Genomic DNA, 23,288 nt, shown 5'->3' with positions numbered 1-23,288 from the left:
AATTTGGAATTGGAGTATGATATTCAGTTATACAGTAGCTACAGCAGCTGCCGTTGACTTATTTTTCGTCACAATCCTCCTCAACGACCGTCCTTAACTGTCATTCAACACATACTTTCGTCCGCATTGTGAATTAGCGAATGATGTTCTCCCGCTATCGCTGCATGCGGAAGGGCTGCCTTTCAACACCGCGTCCAGCCATGCTGATCCAGGTTTTCTATGATTCCCCTAAATCACTTCACAGTTAAATGCCGTAATGGTTCCTGTGAAAGGACACGGCCGACTTCTTTCACCATCCTTTCCTAATCTGATTGGGCCAATGTCCTCGCTGACTGGTCCCTTCGCCCGAATCAACCAACCAACTGTGCATGCGGTATAAATCTACGACATGGTGTCGCTTGAAACACCAAGCACTTTGGCTATTTTGGGTCAGAAGCACCCACCATACGAGCACCAGCAATTTTCTCACATTCGAATGTACTTAGCTCCGACATAATGCGATTACAACTGCACAGAACATTGTTATGCCCACGACTGATAGTTGCAACGTATTGAGGACATTGCACAGGTGCCGCTCGTGCTGAAACAAAACATCACAACATGTAGGCTCGGCTTGCATTTATGTTGAAGCATGCATTTCTCGCAGTGTTTGCATCTTTTTGTTCAATCCCTGTATTTGTATCTATATACGTCGTAGGTGAAGTATTAGTTTACTTGCCAATGATAATATCCATTTCTGTTTGTCACAGTCAACATTGTGTTCATTTCTTGGAGGTCTTTCCACGCTAAACGGAATCGAACCGGACGGTACGGTGCTCGTACTATGCCCCAATTTGTGGATCACACAATCATAATCTCTGTTTTGTGTTTACCATTTATAATCTTTGAAGCTACTGTTGTATGTTTGGTGCATTGACACTTGTTTGAAAGTATGATATAAGTGTCGTGTGAATATGTGATAGGTATTTAACGTTTCTGTTTCGTTGTTGTTAATTGTTACAGTTATAACAAGAATTGGTTGTATACAAAAATAGCGCCATGGCTAGTATAAGGACTGCTCATAAACGAAATGTTGGTACTGTGGGGTTGCTGTATTCCTATTAGTGTTCTAATTAATCATGTCGGGACACGCTGTTGTTGTGTGGGAATGGGAAAATAGACACGGACGTTGGCGACCGTACAGCCCAGAGGTTTCACAGCATCTTGAAAGAGCTAACTGCAAGAAACTGACAAGGGTCTTCCTGAGTGACGCCGACCCATCGTTAGAGAAGTACTACATAGATCTGAAAACGAAAACCCAGTGTTCCGAAGATGCAGGTAAGGAATAACATTAATTATATGAATTGCAACAAATAGCTATTGCAGACGGCCTATATTTCATTTTTCTTTCACGTTTTGGATCCCCAGTCTTCATTCTCAGTGTGCTGGTTAAGTATCCCAGTCTTTCATCGAGAAACAACTGTTTTCTAATGATTGTTCTATAATCCTAAAAAAACACTCTCATACATTTCGTGGAATGTATAGAACTAGCGTTCTTCAATTTTGTCCAGAAAGTTTCCTTCCTTTTTTTGGCTTAACACTTCCTTACCATTTCACTAGTAAATGTATAATCAACTTGCAATTTCAATTTTTTCAATGTTTTATTCAGTGGGTGACTAATTAATTTTGCTTGTGTGTCGATTTTTCTTCATTCTCACATTTGGGAATGGAGGAGGTAAGTTCTGTTCAGTGCAGGGTGTACAGATTTTTCTTGGTTCTTGCTATTTGGGAATGGAGGAACTAAGTGCAGTGCAGGGCGTACAGATTTTTCTTGGTTCTTACTATTTGGGAATGGAGGAAGTAAGTTCTGCTCAGTGCAGCGTGTACACAGAGGAGAGGCGCTATGTTGGTGTAACAGGTCCCATAAACCTGATCCAAAATGATGCACTACGCATATCCTCACTGTAGGCAGATAAAGTTCTTTCCCAAGAAAAACTTGTAGAAATTGCTTGCAATGGGCCAGGGACTATTCACCTCATTTACCACAAGCTACCTGAACCCCTGTATAATTATCCTTTAATTATTTTAAAGGACTGTTTGAAACTTTAATGTTTGCTAATGACACAAATATACAATTCAAGGGCCAAACTAAACCATACCAGACACACCTGAGGTGCCACCTAAACCGAGATGCAACTGCTTCACAACTTACAGTTTGTCTTAATGCCTTAAAGAATTTTATATGCAACTCCAACAAGAAAATATGAACTAGTGCCAAAAATAGCAATTAATGGTCGGAAATACGGAAGCGTCCGATCCCGCCCGTCTGCTTTGACCCATGACGTCACAAATATGGCAGAAACAAAAACACACACACACACACACTTTCCACAAGGAGCCTAATGACACTAACGGGACAAGCACGGGAAATGGGGTGTTTTGGGTGGGGGGCAAACTAAATATAAACAAATTTAGACGCCTTGCGTAGCTACAATGTGTAAGTGAAGACAGCCATGCATGAATACCCACCCACCTCCCCAGGGGTCGTAACCCCTGCAACCCATAGAAGATAAAGATGCTTCAGTAGCTGATTAGTGTTTTTTGTCTTTTTTTAAAAAAAATCTCACGGGATAGAACGAACAGATCAGAAAGATAAATATAATAAACTAAAACAGAAATTGGAGGAAACAGATAATTAAAATAAGTAATAAGTGTTTTTAGATTTTAAAAAAAATCACGAGATAGAACGAACAGATCAGAAAAGTAAATAAAATAAGATAAAACAGAACTGGAGACAGCCACACCCAAACCAAACTCCGCGCCGTCATGACGTCACACACGACAACACCCTTACGTCATGGGTCAAAGCTGACGCGTGGGATCAGACGCTTCTGTCATAGTCTAATTATTTAGAAAAAGTGAGCAATAAGAATATTGTGTATTGTGGATCATGCAGAGGCATCTGTATTGATTATTCAGTTATTACTCTCACTTAGTAGTATTAGTTATTACTGAATAATATTTTCTGTTAATGATAAAAATGAATTTGAACTGAATTGTGAATAAGGATTCAGCTTGGGGTTCTGTAATCTAATGTTAAGATTTAGGGTCAGCTTTAGAGCCTTTCATTAATGGGTTTCGGCTCTAACTTTTAACTTAATGAGGTCTTGATATGATATATCCAAAAACAAGAAATGGGGGTCCTCTTAAATTAAAAAAGGCCAAAAATCGGTAAGAAGATGTCAAGGGATGGAAAAAGTAAGAAAATGTAATATTGCCAAGAAGTGTGGAACAGTGGAGCATTCCACAAGAAGGCAGATGTTATCAGAAGGAACAATTTACTTAATTGAGACAAAACACATGTTGGGTAGTAAACCCTTTCTGTATAGCAATTCCCCATCTGACAAGTTGCAAAGCAATGAAGAAACAAATCACTGATGTGGTGAAGATACTACCAAAGTCTGTGTGACAAGTAGGGGTTCTCTGTTTCTAGTAGGATGTCAACCCTGTTGAAGCAGTAGATATGCATTCAGGAGGAACAATGAGGTTAAGGTTTCCTGTGGTGTGTGTAAAACCAGTTGATTCTGAGAGTTGTTCCTGTGAGGAGAATATGGGTGATTTCCTTTATCAAACTTGTATATCCAAAGTAGTGTTTCTGTAATGGCTAATCCGCAACAAAATGTTAAACCCTATGTTTTCATTTCCTTTCTATAAATTTGGTTTGTTTACACTTTGTGTGGATTCCTGGTCTGAAGCAGGAATGTACCATAAAATGAAAAACAATGTTGTACTGAGCATATTACATATATGTACTTCAAAAACATGAATCATGAAGAAAAGGCGGGGAGCAGGGTACAGGCTTGCGAGATTAAATTTTAAAGAAGTAAGACAGGACTAACAAGAATGGATAGAGTAAGGAATGGTGAGTGAAATTTTGAAAGAGAAAACCATGCAAGAAACCACAGAAAAGACAAGATTAAGGTGGTATGGGCATGTTAAAAGAATGGGAGTGGTCAAGATACCAAAGACAGGACTACAAAATGAGAGTAGAAGACCAAATACCTAGAGGGACACTGAAAGATGGATCGTTGGAGTGAAGGAGTTTATGAAGAAGAGAGAACAACATTGGAACAGAGTAAAAGGGGAAGAATGTCGGAAGGATAGGAAAAGATGGAGAGGCTTCTGTTCCAAGCAGACTGAGCCAGGATTTCAAACTGTAAAAGATGATGTGGGTGTCATCTCCATATAAAAAAACTAAAATTATTACAGTGCCACTAATGTAATAGTCGGAACACTTTACAGGTGTTCTCTTTTTAAAGAAGTCTCAACTGCAGTAGTGGAGGAGTTTGTATTAGTAGGAGGCTGCAAATTTCACTCTGGGGCAGTGACAATGATGTGAACCGTATTATGCAGAAATGTGCTAAGTAAGAACCTAAGATGCAGTTCTGTGTTATATGGCAAGATAATGACTAAGCTGGTCCTCATTTTGGCCCAACTTAGAAAATTGCAACCCAGTGAGAACACTTGTTGGTGCACAGCAATGAGGGTAGTAATGTGTGACAGGGGTAAGTATGAGGACTAAGGATCACATGTGTTCATTTAACAAATCTGGACGCAATCCAATTTTTGCATGACTTTCTATTGATATCAAGTCTAAGGGGAAAAACAAACCCTTTTGACTGATACAGTTCCTGCATGTTCTGTAAATGTTTACTTCAAGTTAGAAACAGCTGCAAGTGAGATGGAGATCAACTTTGATGACACTGTTGTCCAGATGATGATGTATTGCTTTCTTTTCCAATGGCTGGCTACTTTAATTACATTCGTTGCAGTATCCTGTGTTTCTTTTAACCTTATTCTCATATTTTTGTGATCTTAGATGTATTCAGTGTTTCGCGCAGTGCTTGCTGTCATTGTAGATCTGTAATTAAAGGTAATGCTAACTGTTTGCGTCGTTGCCACTATTCTGGAGTATTGAGATCCAAATTGTATTTTATGTATAAAATTTCAGTAAAATTTCTCCGTACTGTGATATGAAAGCATGTAACTTGTGATTCCAGTGGCATACTTCAAGTCAAGTTCAGTCTATGAAAGCTCTCGTTGTGTATATGCTTGTTCACTTTATGATTCATATTTTCTCATTTATAATTATTCTGACAGAATGATATCTACTTTACAGGTGTTCCCCACAATGTTCGGAGGAAATGTTATTCCCTGGATTCACCTGCCGCAAAAGGAGCAAAGTGGGAATGGGCTGGTGACAGCCCGGGAGACTGGCATACTTACGATATGGATATCCAGTGCCTTATAGAAACAGCATGGGCAAGGGTAAGACATATGAAGTTATTTTCGTATTAGATTAGAATATTTTTGAAGGTATGAGAGTTACCAAGCTATGCAATTGTATTAGCTGGTTACATGTCACTGGGTAACAAGACATATTTTAGTAGAATGCTAATCAAAAATTGGCAGTGCCATTAATCATAAGTTAAGAAATATCTTTCATGCCTGGTGGACAGTAGTTGCCCTCTTTTTAGGATAAATTGGTAAATTAATCAACAGATACTAAGCAAATGTTCATTACTGTTAGTTAGCTGGATTCATATCAATTATAGTTGTGTCATATAGGGAAAAATCTGAGTAACAATACAAGTTAAGAGTAGATTGCCACTCACCACATAGAGGGGGAATTGAGCAGCAGACACGTCCATTTAATAGTAGGCTGTTGGATAAGCTATTGGAGTAAGACCTTCAAACAATGGAAAATCTTGGATGGAATAACAACAATATTATAAAAAGCATAGAGTGCTCCTCACCATTAGTGGTGATGTTGAGTCGCAAACAGGCACAACAAAAAGACTGATAAACACATGAACTTTTGGCCAAAAAGCCCATCTTGATATATATATCAAAAGTGCTGGCAGGTCGACAGACACACAAACATACACAAACATACACACAAAATTCAAGCTTTCGCAACAAACTGTTGCCTCATCAGGAAAGAGGGAAGGAGAGGGAAAGACGAAAGGATGTGGGTTTTAAGGGAGACGGTAAGTAGTCATTCCAACCCTGGGAGCGGAAAGACTTACCTTAGGGGGAAAAAAGGACGGGTATACACTCGCACACACACACATATCCATCCACACATATACAGACACAAGCAGACATATTTAAAGACAAAGAGTTTGGGCAGAGATGTCAGTCGAGGCAGAAGTGCAGAGGCAAAGATGTTGTTGAATGACAGGTGAGGTATGAGTGGCGGCAACTTGAAATTAGCGGAGATTGAGGCCTGGTGGATAACGGGAAGAGAGGATATATTGAAGAGCAAGTTCCCATCTCCGGAGTTCGGATAGGTTGGTGTTAGTGGGAAGTATCCAGATAACCCGGACGGTGTAACACTGTGCCAAGATGTGCTGGCCGTGCACCAAGGCATGTTTAGCCACAGGGTGATCCTCATTACCAACAAACACTGTCTGCCTGTGTCCATTCATGCGAATGGACAGTTTGTTGCTGGTCATTCCCACATAGAATGCGTCACAGTGTAGGCAGGTCAGTTGGTAGATCACGTGGGTGCTTTCACACGTGGCTCTGCCTTTGATCGTGTACACCTTCCGGGTTACAGGACTGGAGTAGGTGGTGGTGGGAGGGTGCATGGGACAGGTTTTACACCGGGGGCGGTTACGAGGGTAGGAGCCAGAGGGTAGGGAAGGTGGTTGGGGATTTCATAGGGATGAACTAAGAGGTTACGAAGGTTAGGTGGACAGCGGAAAGACACTCTTGGTGGAGTGGGGAGGATTTCATGAAGGATGGATCTCATTTCAGGGCAGGATTTGAGGAAGTCGTATCCCTGCTGGAGAGCCACATTCAGAATCTGATCCAGTCCTGGAAAGTATCCTGTCACAAGTGGGGCACTTTTGTGGTTCTTCTGTGGGAGGTTCTGGGTTTGAGAGGATGAGGAAGTGGCTCTGGTTATTTGCTTCTGTACCAGGTCGGGAGGGTAGTTGCGGGATGCAAAAGCTGTTGTCAGGTTGTTGGTGTAATGCTTCAGGGATTCCGGACTGGAGCAGATTCGTTTGCCACGAAGACCTAGGCTGTAGGGAAGGGACCGTTTGATGTGGAATGGGAGGCAGCTGTCGTAATGAAGGTACTGTTGCTTGTTGATGGGTTTGATGTGGATGGACGTGTGAAGCTGGCCATTGGACAGGTGGAGGTCAACATCAAGGAAAGTGGCATGGGATTTGGAGTAGGACCAGGTGAATCTGATGGAACCAAAGGAGTTGAGGTTGGAGAGGAAATTCTGGAGTTGTTCTTCACTGTGAGTCCAGATCATGAAGATGTCATCAATAAATCTGTACCAAACTTTGGGTTGGCAGGCCTGGGTAACCAAGAAGGCTTCCTCTAAGCGACCCATGAATAGGTTGGCGTACGAAGGGGCCATCCTGGTACCCATGGCTGTTCCCTTTAATTGTTGGTATGTCTGGTCTTCAAAAGTGAAGAATTTGTGGGTCAGGATGAAGCTGGCTAAGGTAATGAGGAAAGAGGTTTTAGGTAGGGTGGCAGGTGATCGGCGTGAAAGGAAGTGCTCCATCGCAGCGAGGCCCTGGACGTGCGGGATATTTGTGTATAAGGAAGTGGCATCAATGGTTACAAGGATGGTTTCTGGGGGTAACGGATTGGGTAAGGATTCCAGGCGTTCAAGAAAGTGATTGGTGTCTTTGATGAAGGATGGGAGACTGCATGTAATGGGTTGAAGGTGTTGATCTACGTAGGCAGAGATACGTTCTGTGGGGGCTTGGTAACCAGCTACAATGGGGCGGCCGGGATGATTGGGTTCGTGAATTTTAGGAAGAAGGTAGAAGGTAGGGGTGCGGGGTGTCGGTAGGTTGATGGAGTCAGGTGAAAGGTTTTGTAGGGGGCCTATGGTTCTGAGGATTCCTTGAAGCTCCGCCTGGACATCAGGAATGGGATTACCTTGGCAAACTTTGTATGTGGTGTTGTCTGAAAGCTGACGCAGTCCCTCAGCCACATACTCCCGACGATCAAGTACCACGGTCGTGGAACCCTTGTCCGCCGGAAGAATGACGATGGACCGGTCAGCCTTCAGATCACGGATAGCCTGGGCTTCAGCAGTGGTGATGTTGGGAGTAGGATTAAGGTTTTTTAAGAAGGATTGAGAGGCAAGGCTGGAAGTCAGAAATTCCTGGAAGGTTTGGAGAGGGTGATTTTGAGGAAGAGGAGGTGGGTCCCGCTGTGACGGAGGACGGAACTGTTCCAGGCAGGGTCCAATTTGGATAGTGTCTTGGGGAGTTTGATCATTAGGGGTAGGATTAGGATCATTTTTCTTCGTGGCAAAGTGATACTTCCAGCAGAGAGTACGAGTGTAGGACAGTAAATCTTTGACGAGGGCTGTTTGGTTGAATCTGGGAGTGGGGCTGAAGGTGAGGCCTTTGGATAGGACAGAGGTTTCGGATTGGGAGAGAGGTTTGGAGGAAAGGTTAACTACTGAATTAGGGTGTTGTGGTTCCAGATTGAGTTGATTGGAATTTTGAGGTTTTGGAGGGAGTGGAGCTGGAAGTGGGAGATTGAGTAGATGGGAGAGACTGGGTTTGTGTACAATGAGAGGAGGTTGAGGTTTGCTGGAAAGGTTGTGAAGGGTGAGTAAGTTGCCTTTCCGGAGGTGGGAAACCAGGAGATTGGGTATTTTTTTGAGGTGGAGGGTGGCATGCTGTGTTAGCCCCATTTTCGTAATGTTTCACCACAACACCACTCCTTTTAATACATTGCACACAAACCCAGTCTCTCCCATTTACTCAATCTCCCACTTCCAGCTCCACTCCCTCCAAAACCTCAAAATTCCAATCAACTCAATCTGGAACCACAACACCCTAATTCAGTAGTTAACCTTTCCTCCAAACCTCTCTCCCAATCCGAAACCTCTGTCCTATCCAAAGGCCTCACCTTCAGCCCCACTCCCAGATTCAACCAAACAGCCCTCGTCAAAGATTTACTGTCCTACACTCGTACTCTCTGCTGGAAGTATCACTTTGCCACGAAGAAAAATGATCCTAATCCTACCCCTAATGATCAAACTCCCCAAGACACTATCCAAATTGGACCCTGCCTGGAACAGTTCCGTCCTCCGTCACAGCGGGACCCACCTCCTCTTCCTCAAAATCACCCTCTCCAAACCTTCCAGGAATTTCTGACTTCCAGCCTTGCCTCTCAATCCTTCTTAAAAAACCTTAATCCTACTCCCAACATCACCACTGCTGAAGCCCAGGCTATCCGTGATCTGAAGGCTGACCGGTCCATCGTCATTCTTCCGGCGGACAAGGGTTCCACGACCGTGGTACTTGATCGTCGGGAGTATGTGGCTGAGGGACTGCGTCAGCTTTCAGACAACACCACATACAAAGTTTGCCAAGGTAATCCCATTCCTGATGTCCAGGCGGAGCTTCAAGGAATCCTCAGAACCATAGGCCCCCTACAAAACCTTTCACCTGACTCCATCAACCTACCGACACCCCGCACCCCTACCTTCTACCTTCTTCCTAAAATTCACGAACCCAATCATCCCGGCCGCCCCATTGTAGCTGGTTACCAAGCCCCCACAGAACGTATCTCTGCCTACGTAGATCAACACCTTCAACCCATTACATGCAGTCTCCCATCCTTCATCAAAGACACCAACCACTTTCTTGAACGCCTGGAATCCTTACCCAATCCGTTACCCCCAGAAACCATCCTTGTAACCATTGATGCCACTTCCTTGTACACAAATATCCCGCACGTCCAGGGCCTCGCTGCGATGGAGCACTTCCTTTCACGCCGATCACCTGCCACCCTACCTAAAACCTCTTTCCTCATTACCTTAGCCAGCTTCATCCTGACCCACAACTTCTTCACTTTTGAAGACCAGACATACCAACAATTAAAGGGAACAGCCATGGGTACCAGGATGGCCTCTTCGTATGCCAACCTATTCATGGGTCGCTTAGAGGAAGCCTTCTTGGTTACCCAGGCCTGCCAACCCAAAGTTTGGTACAGATTTATTGATGACATCTTCATGATCTGGACTCACAGTGAAGAAGAACTCCAGAATTTCCTCTCCAACCTCAACTCCTTTGGTTCCATCAGATTCACCTGGTCCTACTCCAAATCCCATGCCACTTTCCTTGATGTTGACCTCCACCTGTCCAATGGCCAGCTTCACACGTCCGTCCACATCAAACCCACCAACAAGCAACAGTACCTCCATTACGACAGCTGCCACCCATTCCACATCAAACGGTCCCTTCCCTACAGCCTAGGTCTTCGTGGCAAACGAATCTGCTCCAGTCCGGAATCCCTGAAGCATTACACCAACAACCTGACAACAGCTTTTGCATCCCGCAACTACCCTCCCGACCTGGTACAGAAGCAAATAACCAGAGCCACTTCCTCATCCTCTCAAACCCAGAACCTCCCACAGAAGAACCACAAAAGTGCCCCACTTGTGACAGGATACTTTCCAGGACTGGATCAGATTCTGAATGTGGCTCTCCAGCAGGGATACGACTTCCTCAAATCCTGCCCTGAAATGAGATCCATCCTTCATGAAATCCTCCCCACTCCACCAAGAGTGTCTTTCCGCTGTCCACCTAACCTTCGTAACCTCTTAGTTCATCCCTATGAAATCCCCAAACCACCTTCCCTACCCTCTGGCTCCTACCCTTGTAACCACCCCCGGTGTAAAACCTGTCCCATGCACCCTCCCACCACCACCTACTCCAGTCCTGTAACCCGGAAGGTGTACACGATCAAAGGCAGAGCCACGTGTGAAAGCACCCACGTGATCTACCAACTACCTGCCTACACTGTGACGCATTCTATGTGGGAATGACCAGCAACAAACTGTCCATTCGCATGAATGGACACAGGCAGACAGTGTTTGTTGGTAATGAGGATCACCCTGTGGCTAAACATGCCTTGGTGCACGGCCAGCACATCTTGGCACAGTGTTACACCGTCCGGGTTATCTGGATACTTCCCACTAACACCAACCTATCCGAACTCCGGAGATGGGAACTTGCTCTTCAATATATCCTCTCTTCCCGTTATCCACCAGGCCTCAATCTCCGCTAATTTCAAGTTGCCGCCACTCATACCTCACCTGTCATTCAACAACATCTTTGCCTCTGCACTTCTGCCTCGACTGACATCTCTGCCCAAACTCTTTGTCTTTAAATATGTCTGCTTGTGTCTGTATATGTGTGGATGGATATGTGTGTGTGTGCGAGTGTATACCCGTCCTTTTTTCCCCCTAAGGTAAGTCTTTCCGCTCCCGGGGTTGGAATGACTACTTACCGTCTCCCTTAAAACCCACATCCTTTCGTCTTTCCCTCTCCTTCCCTCTTTCCTGATGAGGCAACAGTTTGTTGCGAAAGCTTGAATTTTGTGTGTATGTTTGTGTATGTTCGTGTGTCTGTCGACCTGCCAGCACTTTCATTTGGTAAGCATCATCTTTGTTTTTATATATATATATATAAAAACAAAGATGATGTGACTTACCGAACGAAAGCGCTGGCAGGTCGATAGACACACAAACACACACACAAAATTCAAGCTTTCGCAACAAACTGTTGCATCAGGAAAGAGGGGTCTTTCCTGATGAGGCAACAGTTTGTTGCGAAAGCTTGAATTTTGTGTGTGTGTTTGTGTGTCTATCGACCGGCCAGCGCTTTCGTTTGGTAAGTCACATCATCTTTGTTTTTACATATACACTCCTGGAAATGGAAAAAAGAACACATTGACACCGGTGTGTCAGACCCATCATACTTGCTCCGGACACTGCGAGAGGGCTGTACAAGCAATGATCACACGCACGGCACAGCGGACACACCAGGAACCGCGGTGTTGGCCATCGAATGGCGCTAGCTGCGCAGCATTTGTGCACTGCCGCTGTCAGTGTCAGCCAGTTTGCCGTGGCATACGGAGCTCCATCGCAGTCTTTAACACTGGTAGCATGCCGCGACAGCGTGGACGTGAACCGTATGTGCAGTTGACGGACTTTGAGCGAGGGCGTATAGTGGGCATGCGGGAGGCCGGGTGGACGTACCGCCGAATTGCTCAACACGTGGGGCGTGAGGTCTCCACAGTACATCGATGTTGTCGCCAGTGGTCGGCGGAAGGTGCACGTGCCCGTCGACCTGGGACCGGATCGCAGCGACGCACGGATGCACGCCAAGACCGTAGGATCCTACGCAGTGCCGTAGGGGACCGCACCGCCACTTCCCAGCAAATTAGGGACACTGTTGCTCCTGGGGTATCGGCGAGGACCATTCGCAACCGTCTCCATGAAGCTGGGCTACGGTCCCGCACGCCATTAGGCCATCTTCCGCTCACGCCCCAACATCGTGCAGCCCGCCTCCAGTGGTGTCGCGACAGGCGTGAATGGAGGGACGAATGGAGACGTGTCATCTTCAGCAATGAGAGTCGATTCTGCCTTGGTGCCAATGATGGTCGTATGCGTGTTTGGCGCCGTGCAGGTGAGCGCCACAATCAGGACTGCATACGACCGAGGCACACAGGGCCAATACCCGGCATCATGGTGTGGGGAGCGATCTCCTACACTGGCCGTACACCACTGGTGATCGTCGAGGGGACACTGAATAGTGCACGGTACATCCAAACCGTCATCGAACCCATCGTTCTACCATTCCTAGACCGGCAAGGGAACTTGCTGTTCCAACAGGACAATGCACGTCCGCATGTATCCCGTGCCACCCAACGTGCTCTAGAAGGTATAAGTCAACTACCCTGGCCAGCAAGATCTCCGGATCTGTCCCCCATTGAGCATGTTTGGGACTGGATGAAGCGTCGTCTCACGCGGTCTGCACGTCCAGCACGAACGCTGGTCCAACTGAGGCGCCAGGTGGAAATGGCATGGCAAGCCATTCCACAGGACTACATCCAGCATCTCTACGATCGTCTCCATGGGAGAATAGCAGCCTGCATTGCTGCGAAAGGTGGATATACACTGTACTAGTGCCGACATTGTGCATGCTCTGTTGTCTGTGTCTATGTGCCTGTGGTTCTGTCAGTGTGATCATGTGATGTATCTGACCCCAGGAATGTGTCAATAAAGTTTCCCCTTCCTGGGACAATGAATTCACGGTGTTCTTATTTCAATTTCCAGGAGTGTATTTTTCACACGTGGAATGTTTCCCTATATATAAACACACACATTTTGATTTTGGGATGCTGAGGACTGACTAAAGTGAGTAGTGAATCACTATACCGAGAGGGATAGCATGGTAGAGGTGGAATAAGATACTGTAGTGCTGCCTGTGGGACTGTACACGGATGTGGCAGGAACAGGATGCTGGGCTGTTAGGTGCAGTACTGGGAGGCTGTGGTGGGTGGGGAACACCAGAGGAGAGAAGCACAGTAGGGAAAGGTGCTATCCTGAACCCCTGGAAGCATGCAAGGTGTGTGTCGGGCAGGAGTGGGAACAGGAAGGGGATTAAGGCACGTGAAGGAGAGGTAGTAAAGAGACAAGGGATGTTATGGGAATAAAGGGTATTTTGCAGGGAATGTTCCTACCCATACAGTTCAGAGAAACCGGAGTTGGTTGAAAGAATTCAGGTGGCCCAGGCTGCAAAATAGTTGCTGAAGTCAAAGCACACTGTTTTGCACTGCATTCTCACCAGCTGGATTATCCAGCCACATTTTGGCAGTAGCCGTTCATGTGTATTGACAAATTGTTAATGGTTATGTCCTCATAGATTGCTGTACAGTACTTGCAGCGAAGGTGATGGACCACATGGCTACTTTCACTTTTGGCCCTGTCTTTGATGGGTTAGGAAATGCCTGTGGCAGGAATGGATTAGGTGGTAGTGGGAGGATGTGGGGGACAAGTTCTTCATCAAAGTCTTTTCCAGGGATATGAGTCATGGGGCAAGGGTGGAATAGATATGAACAAGAATGTTGTGTAGATTGGGTGGATAGCAGAATACCTCTGTGGGAGGTAGGGGCAACAAGAGATAGGAAACCATAGTGGAGAATATTGTAATGCTTTATTGCTGCATGGCACTGAGGCATGAAGGAATTACTCCTTTGTGACAGATCAGTAGATACGCGGATGATGGGGAAGACAAGGTACAGATAGGTTTTCTGAGCAAGGTAGGGATTATAATTTAAATTTACAAAGGCTTCAGCAAGACCCTCGGCATATCTGGGGAGGGACTGCTCGTCACTCCAGATGGGACAACCATGGGGGCTTGGCTGTATGGATGGGCTTTCTTTGTGTGAAATGGATTGCAGCTGTCAAAATGGAGGTATTGTTTGTGGCTGGTAGGTTTCTGTGAGGTGGTGATTGACATCAACGTAGGTGGGTTATTGGGCTAAGGACAACCAGGTAAGCGAATGAGGTGTTGAGGTTCTGAAGAAATGTGGATCATGAAGATGTCATCAGAATTTCTGAAGCAGGTGAGGGTTGTGGGATTCTTGGTGACCAGGAAGGATTCATCTAGGTTGTCCATGAGTAGTTTGGCATACCATGGTGTTGCCTGTGTGCTGTTGGTCACACTACATTTGTTTTCAGGTGCCAAAGAGACAGCTGAACCACACAATTGTTGAGCATGCAGCACAACTCAATGTACTTCACAGTCTGTGCCATCCAGAATCTTCCCATCACCACCAGCTTTTCTGAGTTGCTCACATGGGAACTCTCCCTACAGTATATCCTTTGCTCCCATAATCTCCACTGGCCTTAACCTTCACAAGTCCCTGTCCTCCATCTGCCTCCGACCCCTACCATCCTCCTACTCCTGCATCTCCCAGACATCTGTAATCTCTCCAGCACATCTGCATAGCTGTGTGTCCTTCTCTCCCTTTTTTCTCCACAACAACCTAGTGCTGTTCTATGCAGCACACCATCCTCTCTCCGTCATGTCGCTGCACATTTCCACAGGCTTAGTACACCATCTTCACCCACCCCTACCATGCTGCCCCTCCTCCTTCATGCCACACATCTCTTCTGTACCCCCACCATCCACCCGAGCTGAAATCGCTACTCACCTCAGTTGCATTTCAGTGCTCAGAGACAACAGTGACAATGTATGAGCTGTATATGTATGATTTGTGTGTGTGTGTGTGTGTGTGTGTGTGTGTGTGTGTGTGTGTTTTACATTTTGTGAATGAGTTGATCTGGTAACTTATTAAATGTGCCTGTCTGCTCCTTAATGGCTTCTCTATGTGGTTTGTAGCCATCTGCTCTTATTCATTTAGTAATATAAAAATACTTGTAATATGTATTACTTGTTGACATAGATACCATAAACATATCCAACCGAAAACAATTTCGAAAAACGTTTGTGTATTGATAAGATCAGACAATGGAAAATCCAAGATGGAATGATGTCATATTATGAAAAGGATAGATTGCTACTCACCTTATAGCAGAAATATTGAGTTACAGATAAGCACAACAAAGACAGACAAGTTGTTTGACAGTATCTTTATTATGCCTATTTGCAACTTAACATTTCTACTGTATGGTGAGTAGCAATCTATCCTTTTCATAATACTGTCATTGCTTGTACTGGTAAGGTCAGTTATGGGGTGCTACTCCCATCTTGTTATCGTTTCATTTATGGTTTTTACATAGCCATTGTCTTTAATGACATCTTGTGTGATGCTGGGTTACTAGCAATAATACATTTTTATCTTTTTTTGTATGAATATTTGTTATAGGTATAAGCAGTCAATCTCTCTCTCTCTCTCTCTCTCTCTCTCTCCCTCCCTCCCTCCCTCCCTCCCTCCCTCCCTCCCTCCACATATGAATACTTCTTACAATTTGTTTTGTAGACTAATTTATAGGTAGCAATATTGTATTGCTGGACACATGTGCAGCATATTTACAAGTTATAAGAAAAAAACTGACTATGTGGTGACTTGTTTAAAATCCACATATCTCTGTGTTGTTTAATCAGGTTATTGTATACTGGATATTGGTGTTATATGTGTTCATCTTGACAAACAGATTTATTTGTATGCTACCATGTTTGATTCTAAATGTTTCTAATTTTTCAGGGAGACCAGACGACTGACATAAGCAAGACCCATGGTGGTTTTCCCTACATTATTAACTTTTGTAACCTCACCCAAGTACGGAATAACACTGGTTATGTGCGCAATATCAGAAGAGTTCAACAAGCTCCTTATCCATTGGTGAAAGTACAGCCAGAAGAGATTGGTAGTGTGGCAGGTAATATTTCCTGTTCAGTAAATATAGTTACATAGGAGAAAATATGTGGTGTTCTCCCCCCCCCCCACCCTCTCTCTCCATCTCCCTCTCTCCCATCCCCCCCCCCCCACACACACACACACACATGCGCGCGCTGGGGACGTGCCGCTCTTTGGGGGGGGTCTTTGCTTGGCTGCCACAGGGTCTCAGCCTTTGCAGCATCTTTTCCATTCCATGCTGCATGTCTACTATCCCCTTGCTATCCTTTTCCCCTCCCTTGGGAAACATGTCTGTTTTTTTTTTTTTTTTTGTGGAATGTTCCATATTGTTTGTAGCTGACATAAGAACCGTCTCACCACTCTTTTTCATTCCTTTTTCCTTTCTTAGTTCACCTTCTCCTATCCTTCCTTTGCTTCAGTGTTTGAGGCTCCTCTTTTTTTCTTCTTCATCCCTGTCTGCTCCTGAATCCAGCCTATGCATCTGTCGCATGACAAGTGACTGGGTAATGCATAATTCCCAGCCCCAGGTTGACAGGTGCGGTTTGCACATACCCCTTGGTGCAGGCCAGGTACAGGGAGGGGTGATTGCCTGAGCTACTATCTTTCCAGATTGACAGTTTGTTCCTCTGTCAGGTGTTCAGGAGGTGTGACCTGTGGTGTGAACAATCACCTAAGGCGGGTGCGTCTCCTTGTGAAGGGGGCCTCCAATTTGTGCTATCAGAGACACTGGCAATCATGGGATATTTCCTCGCAATGAGCAAATCATCGTCTTTGCAGTCCACATCTACCAAACATAAATGGAATGAAGCTTTCGATTGAAAGACCCTCCGAGCTGCACCACGCTTCCTCATCTTTTCACGTAGTGGACGGTCAGTCTTTCACCACAGTAAATCCGTTTATGATACAGAAAGGTGTTGATGCAGTTACCGTCTCTGTGAAATTCTGCTAACATTTGTGGAATGGCAGTTTGCTTCTGAAGACTACTTCTGATTCTCAAACACAACAACTGCTTGCCACTTTGCTTCTCCACAGTTATCCTATTCGTGTCGCGGCTCATAGAACTCTGAACTCTTCCCATGGTGTTATTTACACTAGGCTGCTTGACAGTCTGACTGAGGCTGAAATCCAAATTTACCTCTCTGATCAGGGTTTCATTGCCACCCATCAGTTGATGAAAAAGGTAGATGCCTCCTTAGTGCCCACACACACTTTTTTTATCACCTTTGATACAGTGGTACTTCAAGATCAGAGCAGGCTATGAGTTATCACAGTCCAAACCTGACGCACTGCTACCAGTACCACCACTTCAACTATACTTGAATGTCTTGTCGACTCCTGGCCAAATATGTAACCTGTGGTAGGGATGCGCACGAGGGCGATTGTCGGCCTCTTTCTCCCCTCTGTATTAACTGCTATGGCTACCATGCCACCTCCCCTCAAGATTGTCCCATGTATCTTGATAAGCGGGCTCTCCAGGAGATCCAGGTAAAGGAAAAAGTACCTTACCCAGTCACTCGCAAGTTATCGGCTAGTAGCGAACCCTGCGTTCTACTGTCTGGCCCTTATCATACCATTCTTCTTACTTCTAGCTCCACGAAGGAATGGCCATGCAGACATGTGACCTCAAATTCAGCTCTGAGGTTGTGAAATCACCCAGCATCATGGAAGCATCACTGTCCCCTTGTCCAGCTGTGCAACAAGCTATCAAATTCTTGCCTCGTGGGGCAAAATCACCAGCTACAGAACCAGCAGGCCAGAAAGGAAAGGAGGAGTACTCCCATGAAGACATCCAATGTCCCTCCGGCCAACCAACAGCTGAGTCTTCCACTGCTAACCGGAAAGACTCAAAGAAGTCCAACTAAAGCGAAAGGTCTTCTCATTCGAATGACTCGAAGATCGTCTTCGACTACGTCGCCACGTGATTCCCTCACCAGGCTGGCTTCGTGTCGCTGGTGCGCACCAACTACCATTTTGCTGTGTTGGACTCCACGGGCCGACATCAGAAGGCAACCGATGCTTCTGTGGACCTCATGGAGCAGGATCCTCCTGCCTCTGTGCCCTGTAGCAGTGAGTCTTCACAGGCTGTCACTCGCCAGCCGCTGAGGTGACACCCCTTCATTTTTTCTCATCGTGACTCTCCTCCAATGGAACGTTCATGGCCTATGGTCCAACTACAAGGATCTACATCTGCTTTTAGAATTGCAGTGTCCACTTGTACTTTGCCTTTGGGAAACAACATTGTATCCTCAGGACTGCTTTGAGCTTTCACATTTCTCCCCGGTCAGTTTTGATCTTCCCCTGAGGTCGGCATTCCGTCTCATGGGGATGGCATTCATAGTCTACCCATCTTCAAGCTGTTGCAGTTTGCCTTTTCCTTGCTCACTTGACCTTTTTCCTTTGTACTGTTTACATCTGTTCGTCATTTGATGTCACCAGGACAAACTTCCTGTAGTTTATTGGGCAGTTACCTCACCCATTTCTGCTGCTCGGTGACTTTAATGTGCACCATCCCCTTTGGGGTTCTCCCGGAACCTGTCTGAGAGGAGCCTTCTTGGCTGACCTTTGTAATCAACTTAACCTCTTCTGCTTTAACACAGGAGCATCCACATTCCTTTCAGACTCCTCGCACACCTATTCCCATCTGGACCTAATATCCTGCACTGCCCAGCTTGCCCATTGTCTCTAGTGGTCCATTCTTTTTGACACGTACTCAAGCAACCATTTCCTATGTGCTATCTGTTTGTTGACTCCTACCCCACCTGTGTACCCATCCAAATGGCAGATTACTAAGGCTGACTGGAGACTTTACTCCTCCTGGTGACCTTCGACAAACAAGATTTCACAAGTTGTGATGCCCAGATGGAATATCTAACAACCATTATCCTTACTGCTGCAGAATGTCCCATTCCTCGCACTTCCTCTGTACCACACCTTGTCCTAGTCCATTGGTGAACTGAGGCATGCCGTGACATGATTCATTTGCGGAGATGTGCTCTCCGTGTTTTTAACCATCGCCCCACAATGGAAAAATGCATTTGTTATAAACTGATGTGCACATAGTGTCATCGTATTCTTCAGGAAAGCAAAAAAGCTAGCTGGATTTCATTCACTAGTTCTTTTAGCAGTTCCACTACCTTTTCTGTCGTGTGGGCCAACCTCTGACATCTCTCTGGAGCCAAGATCCATTCCTCAATTTCTGGCCTGACAGTAGTAGACGAAGCCATCGTGGACGCTATTGCTATCTCCAAAACCTTGGACCGCCATTTTTTGGAGATATCCAGCTCTTTCCACTAAGCCCCTGCCTTCCTCCATCTGAAACGAGTGGAGGAGGCTTGGACGATACCCTTCTCTTCTCAGAATCGTGTTGCAATGCTGCCTTTACCATGAGGGAGTTAGATCAGGCTCTCACTTCAACTCGATCCTCAGTCCCAGGGCCAGACGCTGTTCACATTCGGATGTTGCAGCACCTTTCTCTTGCACTTTCTGCTTAATACATACAACCGTACCTGGGCAGAGGGCACGTTTCCCAGACACTCGCGTGAATTCACTGTCATACCCATACCTGAGTCCAGTAAAGACAAACACCTTCCTTGTAACTACCGCCCCATTTCTGTCACCAGCTGTGTTTGCAATGTTATGGAACGTATGATTCATGCCCAGCTGGTCTGGTGACTCAAGTCTCACAATTTACTAACCACTGCACAGTGTGGATTTTGAACGCGTCGTTCTGCAGTTGACCATCTCGTCACTTTGTCCACCCATGTCATGGATGGTTTTCTGCAGAAATCCCAGAGTGTGGCTGTATTTTTCGCTTTAGAGGAAGCCTACGACACCTGCTGGAGACTGGTATCATCCGTACTTTTTACACTTGGGACTTCTGTGGCTGCCTGCCCCATTTCCATCAGGAATCTTTAAAAGACCCAAGTTTTCAAGGTGCATTTGGGTTCTTCCTTGTCGGCATCTTTATCTAGGAAAAAGGTGCGCCTCGGGTGTCCGTCCTGAGCATCATCCTCTTTGCTGTTGCCATTAACCCTATAATGACCTGTCTCCTGCCGAGCATCTCCAGCTCCCTTTTTGTTTACAATTTTGCCATCCATTTAAGTTCTCCACAGACCTGTCTCATTGAGCGGTGTCTTCAGCAATGTCTCGATCGTCTTTACTCGTGGAGCATCGACAGTGTGTTTCGCTTCTCCATCAGCAAAACCATGTGTACCAAGTTCTGGCGGTACAATTGGTTTCTCCCACCATCTTTACACCTTGGGCCTGTTGTTCTTCCTTTCATTGAAACTACGAAATTCCTGGGCTCATGCTCGATAGGAAACTCTCCTAAGCCTCCCACATGTCTTACCTGGCAGCCAACTGTATCCGGTCCCTCAATGTCCAATGCGTCCTCAATGGTACTTCTTGGGGTGCAGATCGAACCACCCTTCTCCATTTGTACTGGTCCCTTGTCGTTCAGAACTAGATTATGGGTGCTTTGTTGATGCATCTGTACGTCTGTCCCTCTTACACCGTCTGAATGCTATCCACCATTGTGGCATCCGTTGGCCACTGACGCCTTTTACACTAGCCTGCTTGAGAGTTTGTATGCAGAAGCTGCCAAACCACTACTGTCCTACTGCCGTGACTTTCACCTCAGCAGATATGCATGCTGTTTGTCTGCCATGTGTGGCCATCCATCCTATACCTCCTTCCTTGATGACTCCTTTGATCACCAGTATAGGGCATGTCCGTTTTCTCTGTTACCTCCTGGAGTTTGCTTTTGCCTCTTGCTCCAACAGATTAATTTCACACTTCCTGCAACTTTCTCGCCGGGTGTGAACCCTTCACCACCTTCGTGTGGTGGCCCGTCTTCACCTTGGACTTCATTCTCTTCCTAAGGACATTACTGCAGCCTCACTCTATCACCTTCAGTTTCACGACCTTCACTTGGAACTTCACGATAGTACCTTTGTGTTCACTGATTGCTCTCAGACTGACCGTGGTGTTGGCCGTGCCTTTGTCATTGGCACTGACATTTTTCAGTATCGGCTTCTGGCACACTGCTCAGTATTTACAGCAGAGCTCTTTGCCCTGTATCAGGCCACTGAGCACATCCGGCGACACAGGCTTTTCAATTGTGTCTTCTGCTCAGACTCTCTCAGCGCCTTTCAAAGCCTCGGTGTGCTGGACACCATCCATCCCTTAGTGCAACCGGTCCAGGAAAACAGTCACTTGCTCACTCTTGATGGAGCCACTTTGATGTTTATGTGGGTTCCTGGTCATGTCTGTTTGACAGGAACTGAGGCTGCTACCAAGGCTGCAGTCCTCGTACCTCAGCCCACTAGTTCTTACATTCCCTCCGATGATCACTGTGTTGCCGTCTGTCAGGAGGTGGTGTTACTTTGGCATTGCCTCTGATCCTCCCTTCATGGGAATAAGCCTTGGGTCATTAAGCCTCCCCCAGCGGCTTGGATGACCTCCCCTCGGCCCTTCTGCTGTGAGGTGGTCATTTTAACTAGGTTGTGTATTGGGCACTGCCTTTTTAGCGATTGCCATTTTTTAAGTGGTGCTCCCCCACCCCTTTCTCCACATTGCGCTCGACTTTTAATTGCCTGCCATTTCCTGACGGAGTGCCCCTTTTTTTTAACTGTTTACGTTCCCGTTTGTGTTTGCTGTCTGATTTATCGGCTATTTTAGGGAATTACACACGGGCTGTTGACCGCATTTTACTTTCTATCAATATGGCTGAAGTCATTTAATTTTTAATTTTTGACCTCTGTTTCTCTATAGCATATTTTATAGATCTTTCTCCACATCCCTGTTTTTAGCTGTCTTTGTCTTCCGTCGATTGGGATTAATGTGTAGTTTTTTATAACTCCTCTTTGTCTTTGTGTTCTACAGTTCTGACATGGGTGCATAAATGATGCCAGTTTTTTTTGCACCATGGAAAAAAAATTCTCTCTCTCTTCCTCCTCTACTTCTCATTTTTTTTATCTGTATTTCTTCTCAGGTAACTCAGTGAGTTGGCACAATTGTTGAACTGAACTCAAATTCACCACTCTGGATATTTTGTGTAACTTACATTTGGAAAGTTATTTGGCAAAATGAACTTATTCTGGAGAATTCCAGCAAAGGAATAGAGACTGCTAGTCCATCACCACCTCCAGTGTTGTGGCATTGGAGTGTGGTTTGTGTGTCTGTGATAGCATTCAAAAGTTTGTATTGCGGTCTGAAGTAGCTAAGGCTGTTTGCTGTCCTGGTGATCAGGAGAAGAGGTTCAAAGGTAGCCACAAAGCCAGTGTAAAGCTTTCCAGAATCATTGCTGTGGATATGGAAGTCTGTGCTCTTCTTTACCCAATCTACAAAAAACATGAACGAGGGGAAGTGGCGAGGCTGGAATTTGCACACCAATACCACAACTGCAGCTGGATATCCGCACACCACCTCCAGTCCTCATACTTAGTTGCCACTGCTATAGACTGTATACATCATTTATCACGCTGATTAATTAGCTATAGATACATTCATTCTTTGGAAGACAACATAATTGTTCACAAATGATCACTTAATATATAAACAGTTTGTTACATTAGATAACACATTGAATGATGCTGTGTCTTCCACTCTTCTTCATTCATTTCTTAATACACAATTGAACTCTTGTAACATTAGTGATGGTACAGACATGTTTTGATTAACGTGGTCATAATGCTTGCAACTTTTCTTCTCTCTAGAGATTACGCACTGATAGTAAGCCACATTATGTGAAGTGTGTTTTGGGGGATCATTGGAAAATATCACGTGTAAGAGTAGAGTATCTGGGTATTTGTCTGACTCGGGCACACAGTTTAACTTGTTATATGAGTCACATACATAATTCCAAACCTACGTAGAAGCAGATGTTCTTTGAATGATTAAAATAGCAGTGAATCCATTGAGAAGTTAAACCATAGTGTCACTAAATGCAACATGAACAATTTAAGGTGAAATGACCATGTACGTTTAGCCATAAGAAGGGCAGGGGGCAAATCGATTAATCGGAATAATCTTAAGAGCAGGAGGAGGAATGATTTTGGCACACTTTTTTTCCAGGTCACCAC

At 45.4% G+C, this 23,288-nt stretch overlaps 1 protein-coding gene across 2 annotated transcripts in view; it reads left to right on the top strand.

Moving 5' to 3' along the window:
- The first annotated feature begins 901 nt into the window (after positions 1–901).
- The window catches only part of LOC126239006 (protein deltex), a 56,597-nt gene continuing 34,210 nt past the window's right edge, over positions 902–23,288 (top strand). For both annotated transcript variants that reach the window (XM_049947828.1, XM_049947827.1), the window contains exons 1-3: positions 902–1,317; positions 5,159–5,307; positions 16,054–16,228. In XM_049947828.1, the coding sequence (XP_049803785.1) occupies positions 1,119–1,317; positions 5,159–5,307; positions 16,054–16,228 (523 nt within the window). In that variant the 5' untranslated portion in view covers positions 902–1,118. The remainder of the gene's footprint in view (positions 1,318–5,158; positions 5,308–16,053; positions 16,229–23,288) is intronic.

Source organism: Schistocerca nitens, chromosome 1, assembly GCF_023898315.1.
Source record: "Schistocerca nitens isolate TAMUIC-IGC-003100 chromosome 1, iqSchNite1.1, whole genome shotgun sequence".
Taxonomy (NCBI): Eukaryota; Metazoa; Arthropoda; class Insecta; order Orthoptera; family Acrididae; genus Schistocerca; species Schistocerca nitens.
Note: the sequence above shows the minus strand (reverse complement) of the source record. Positions and strands in the feature narration are given on the sequence as shown.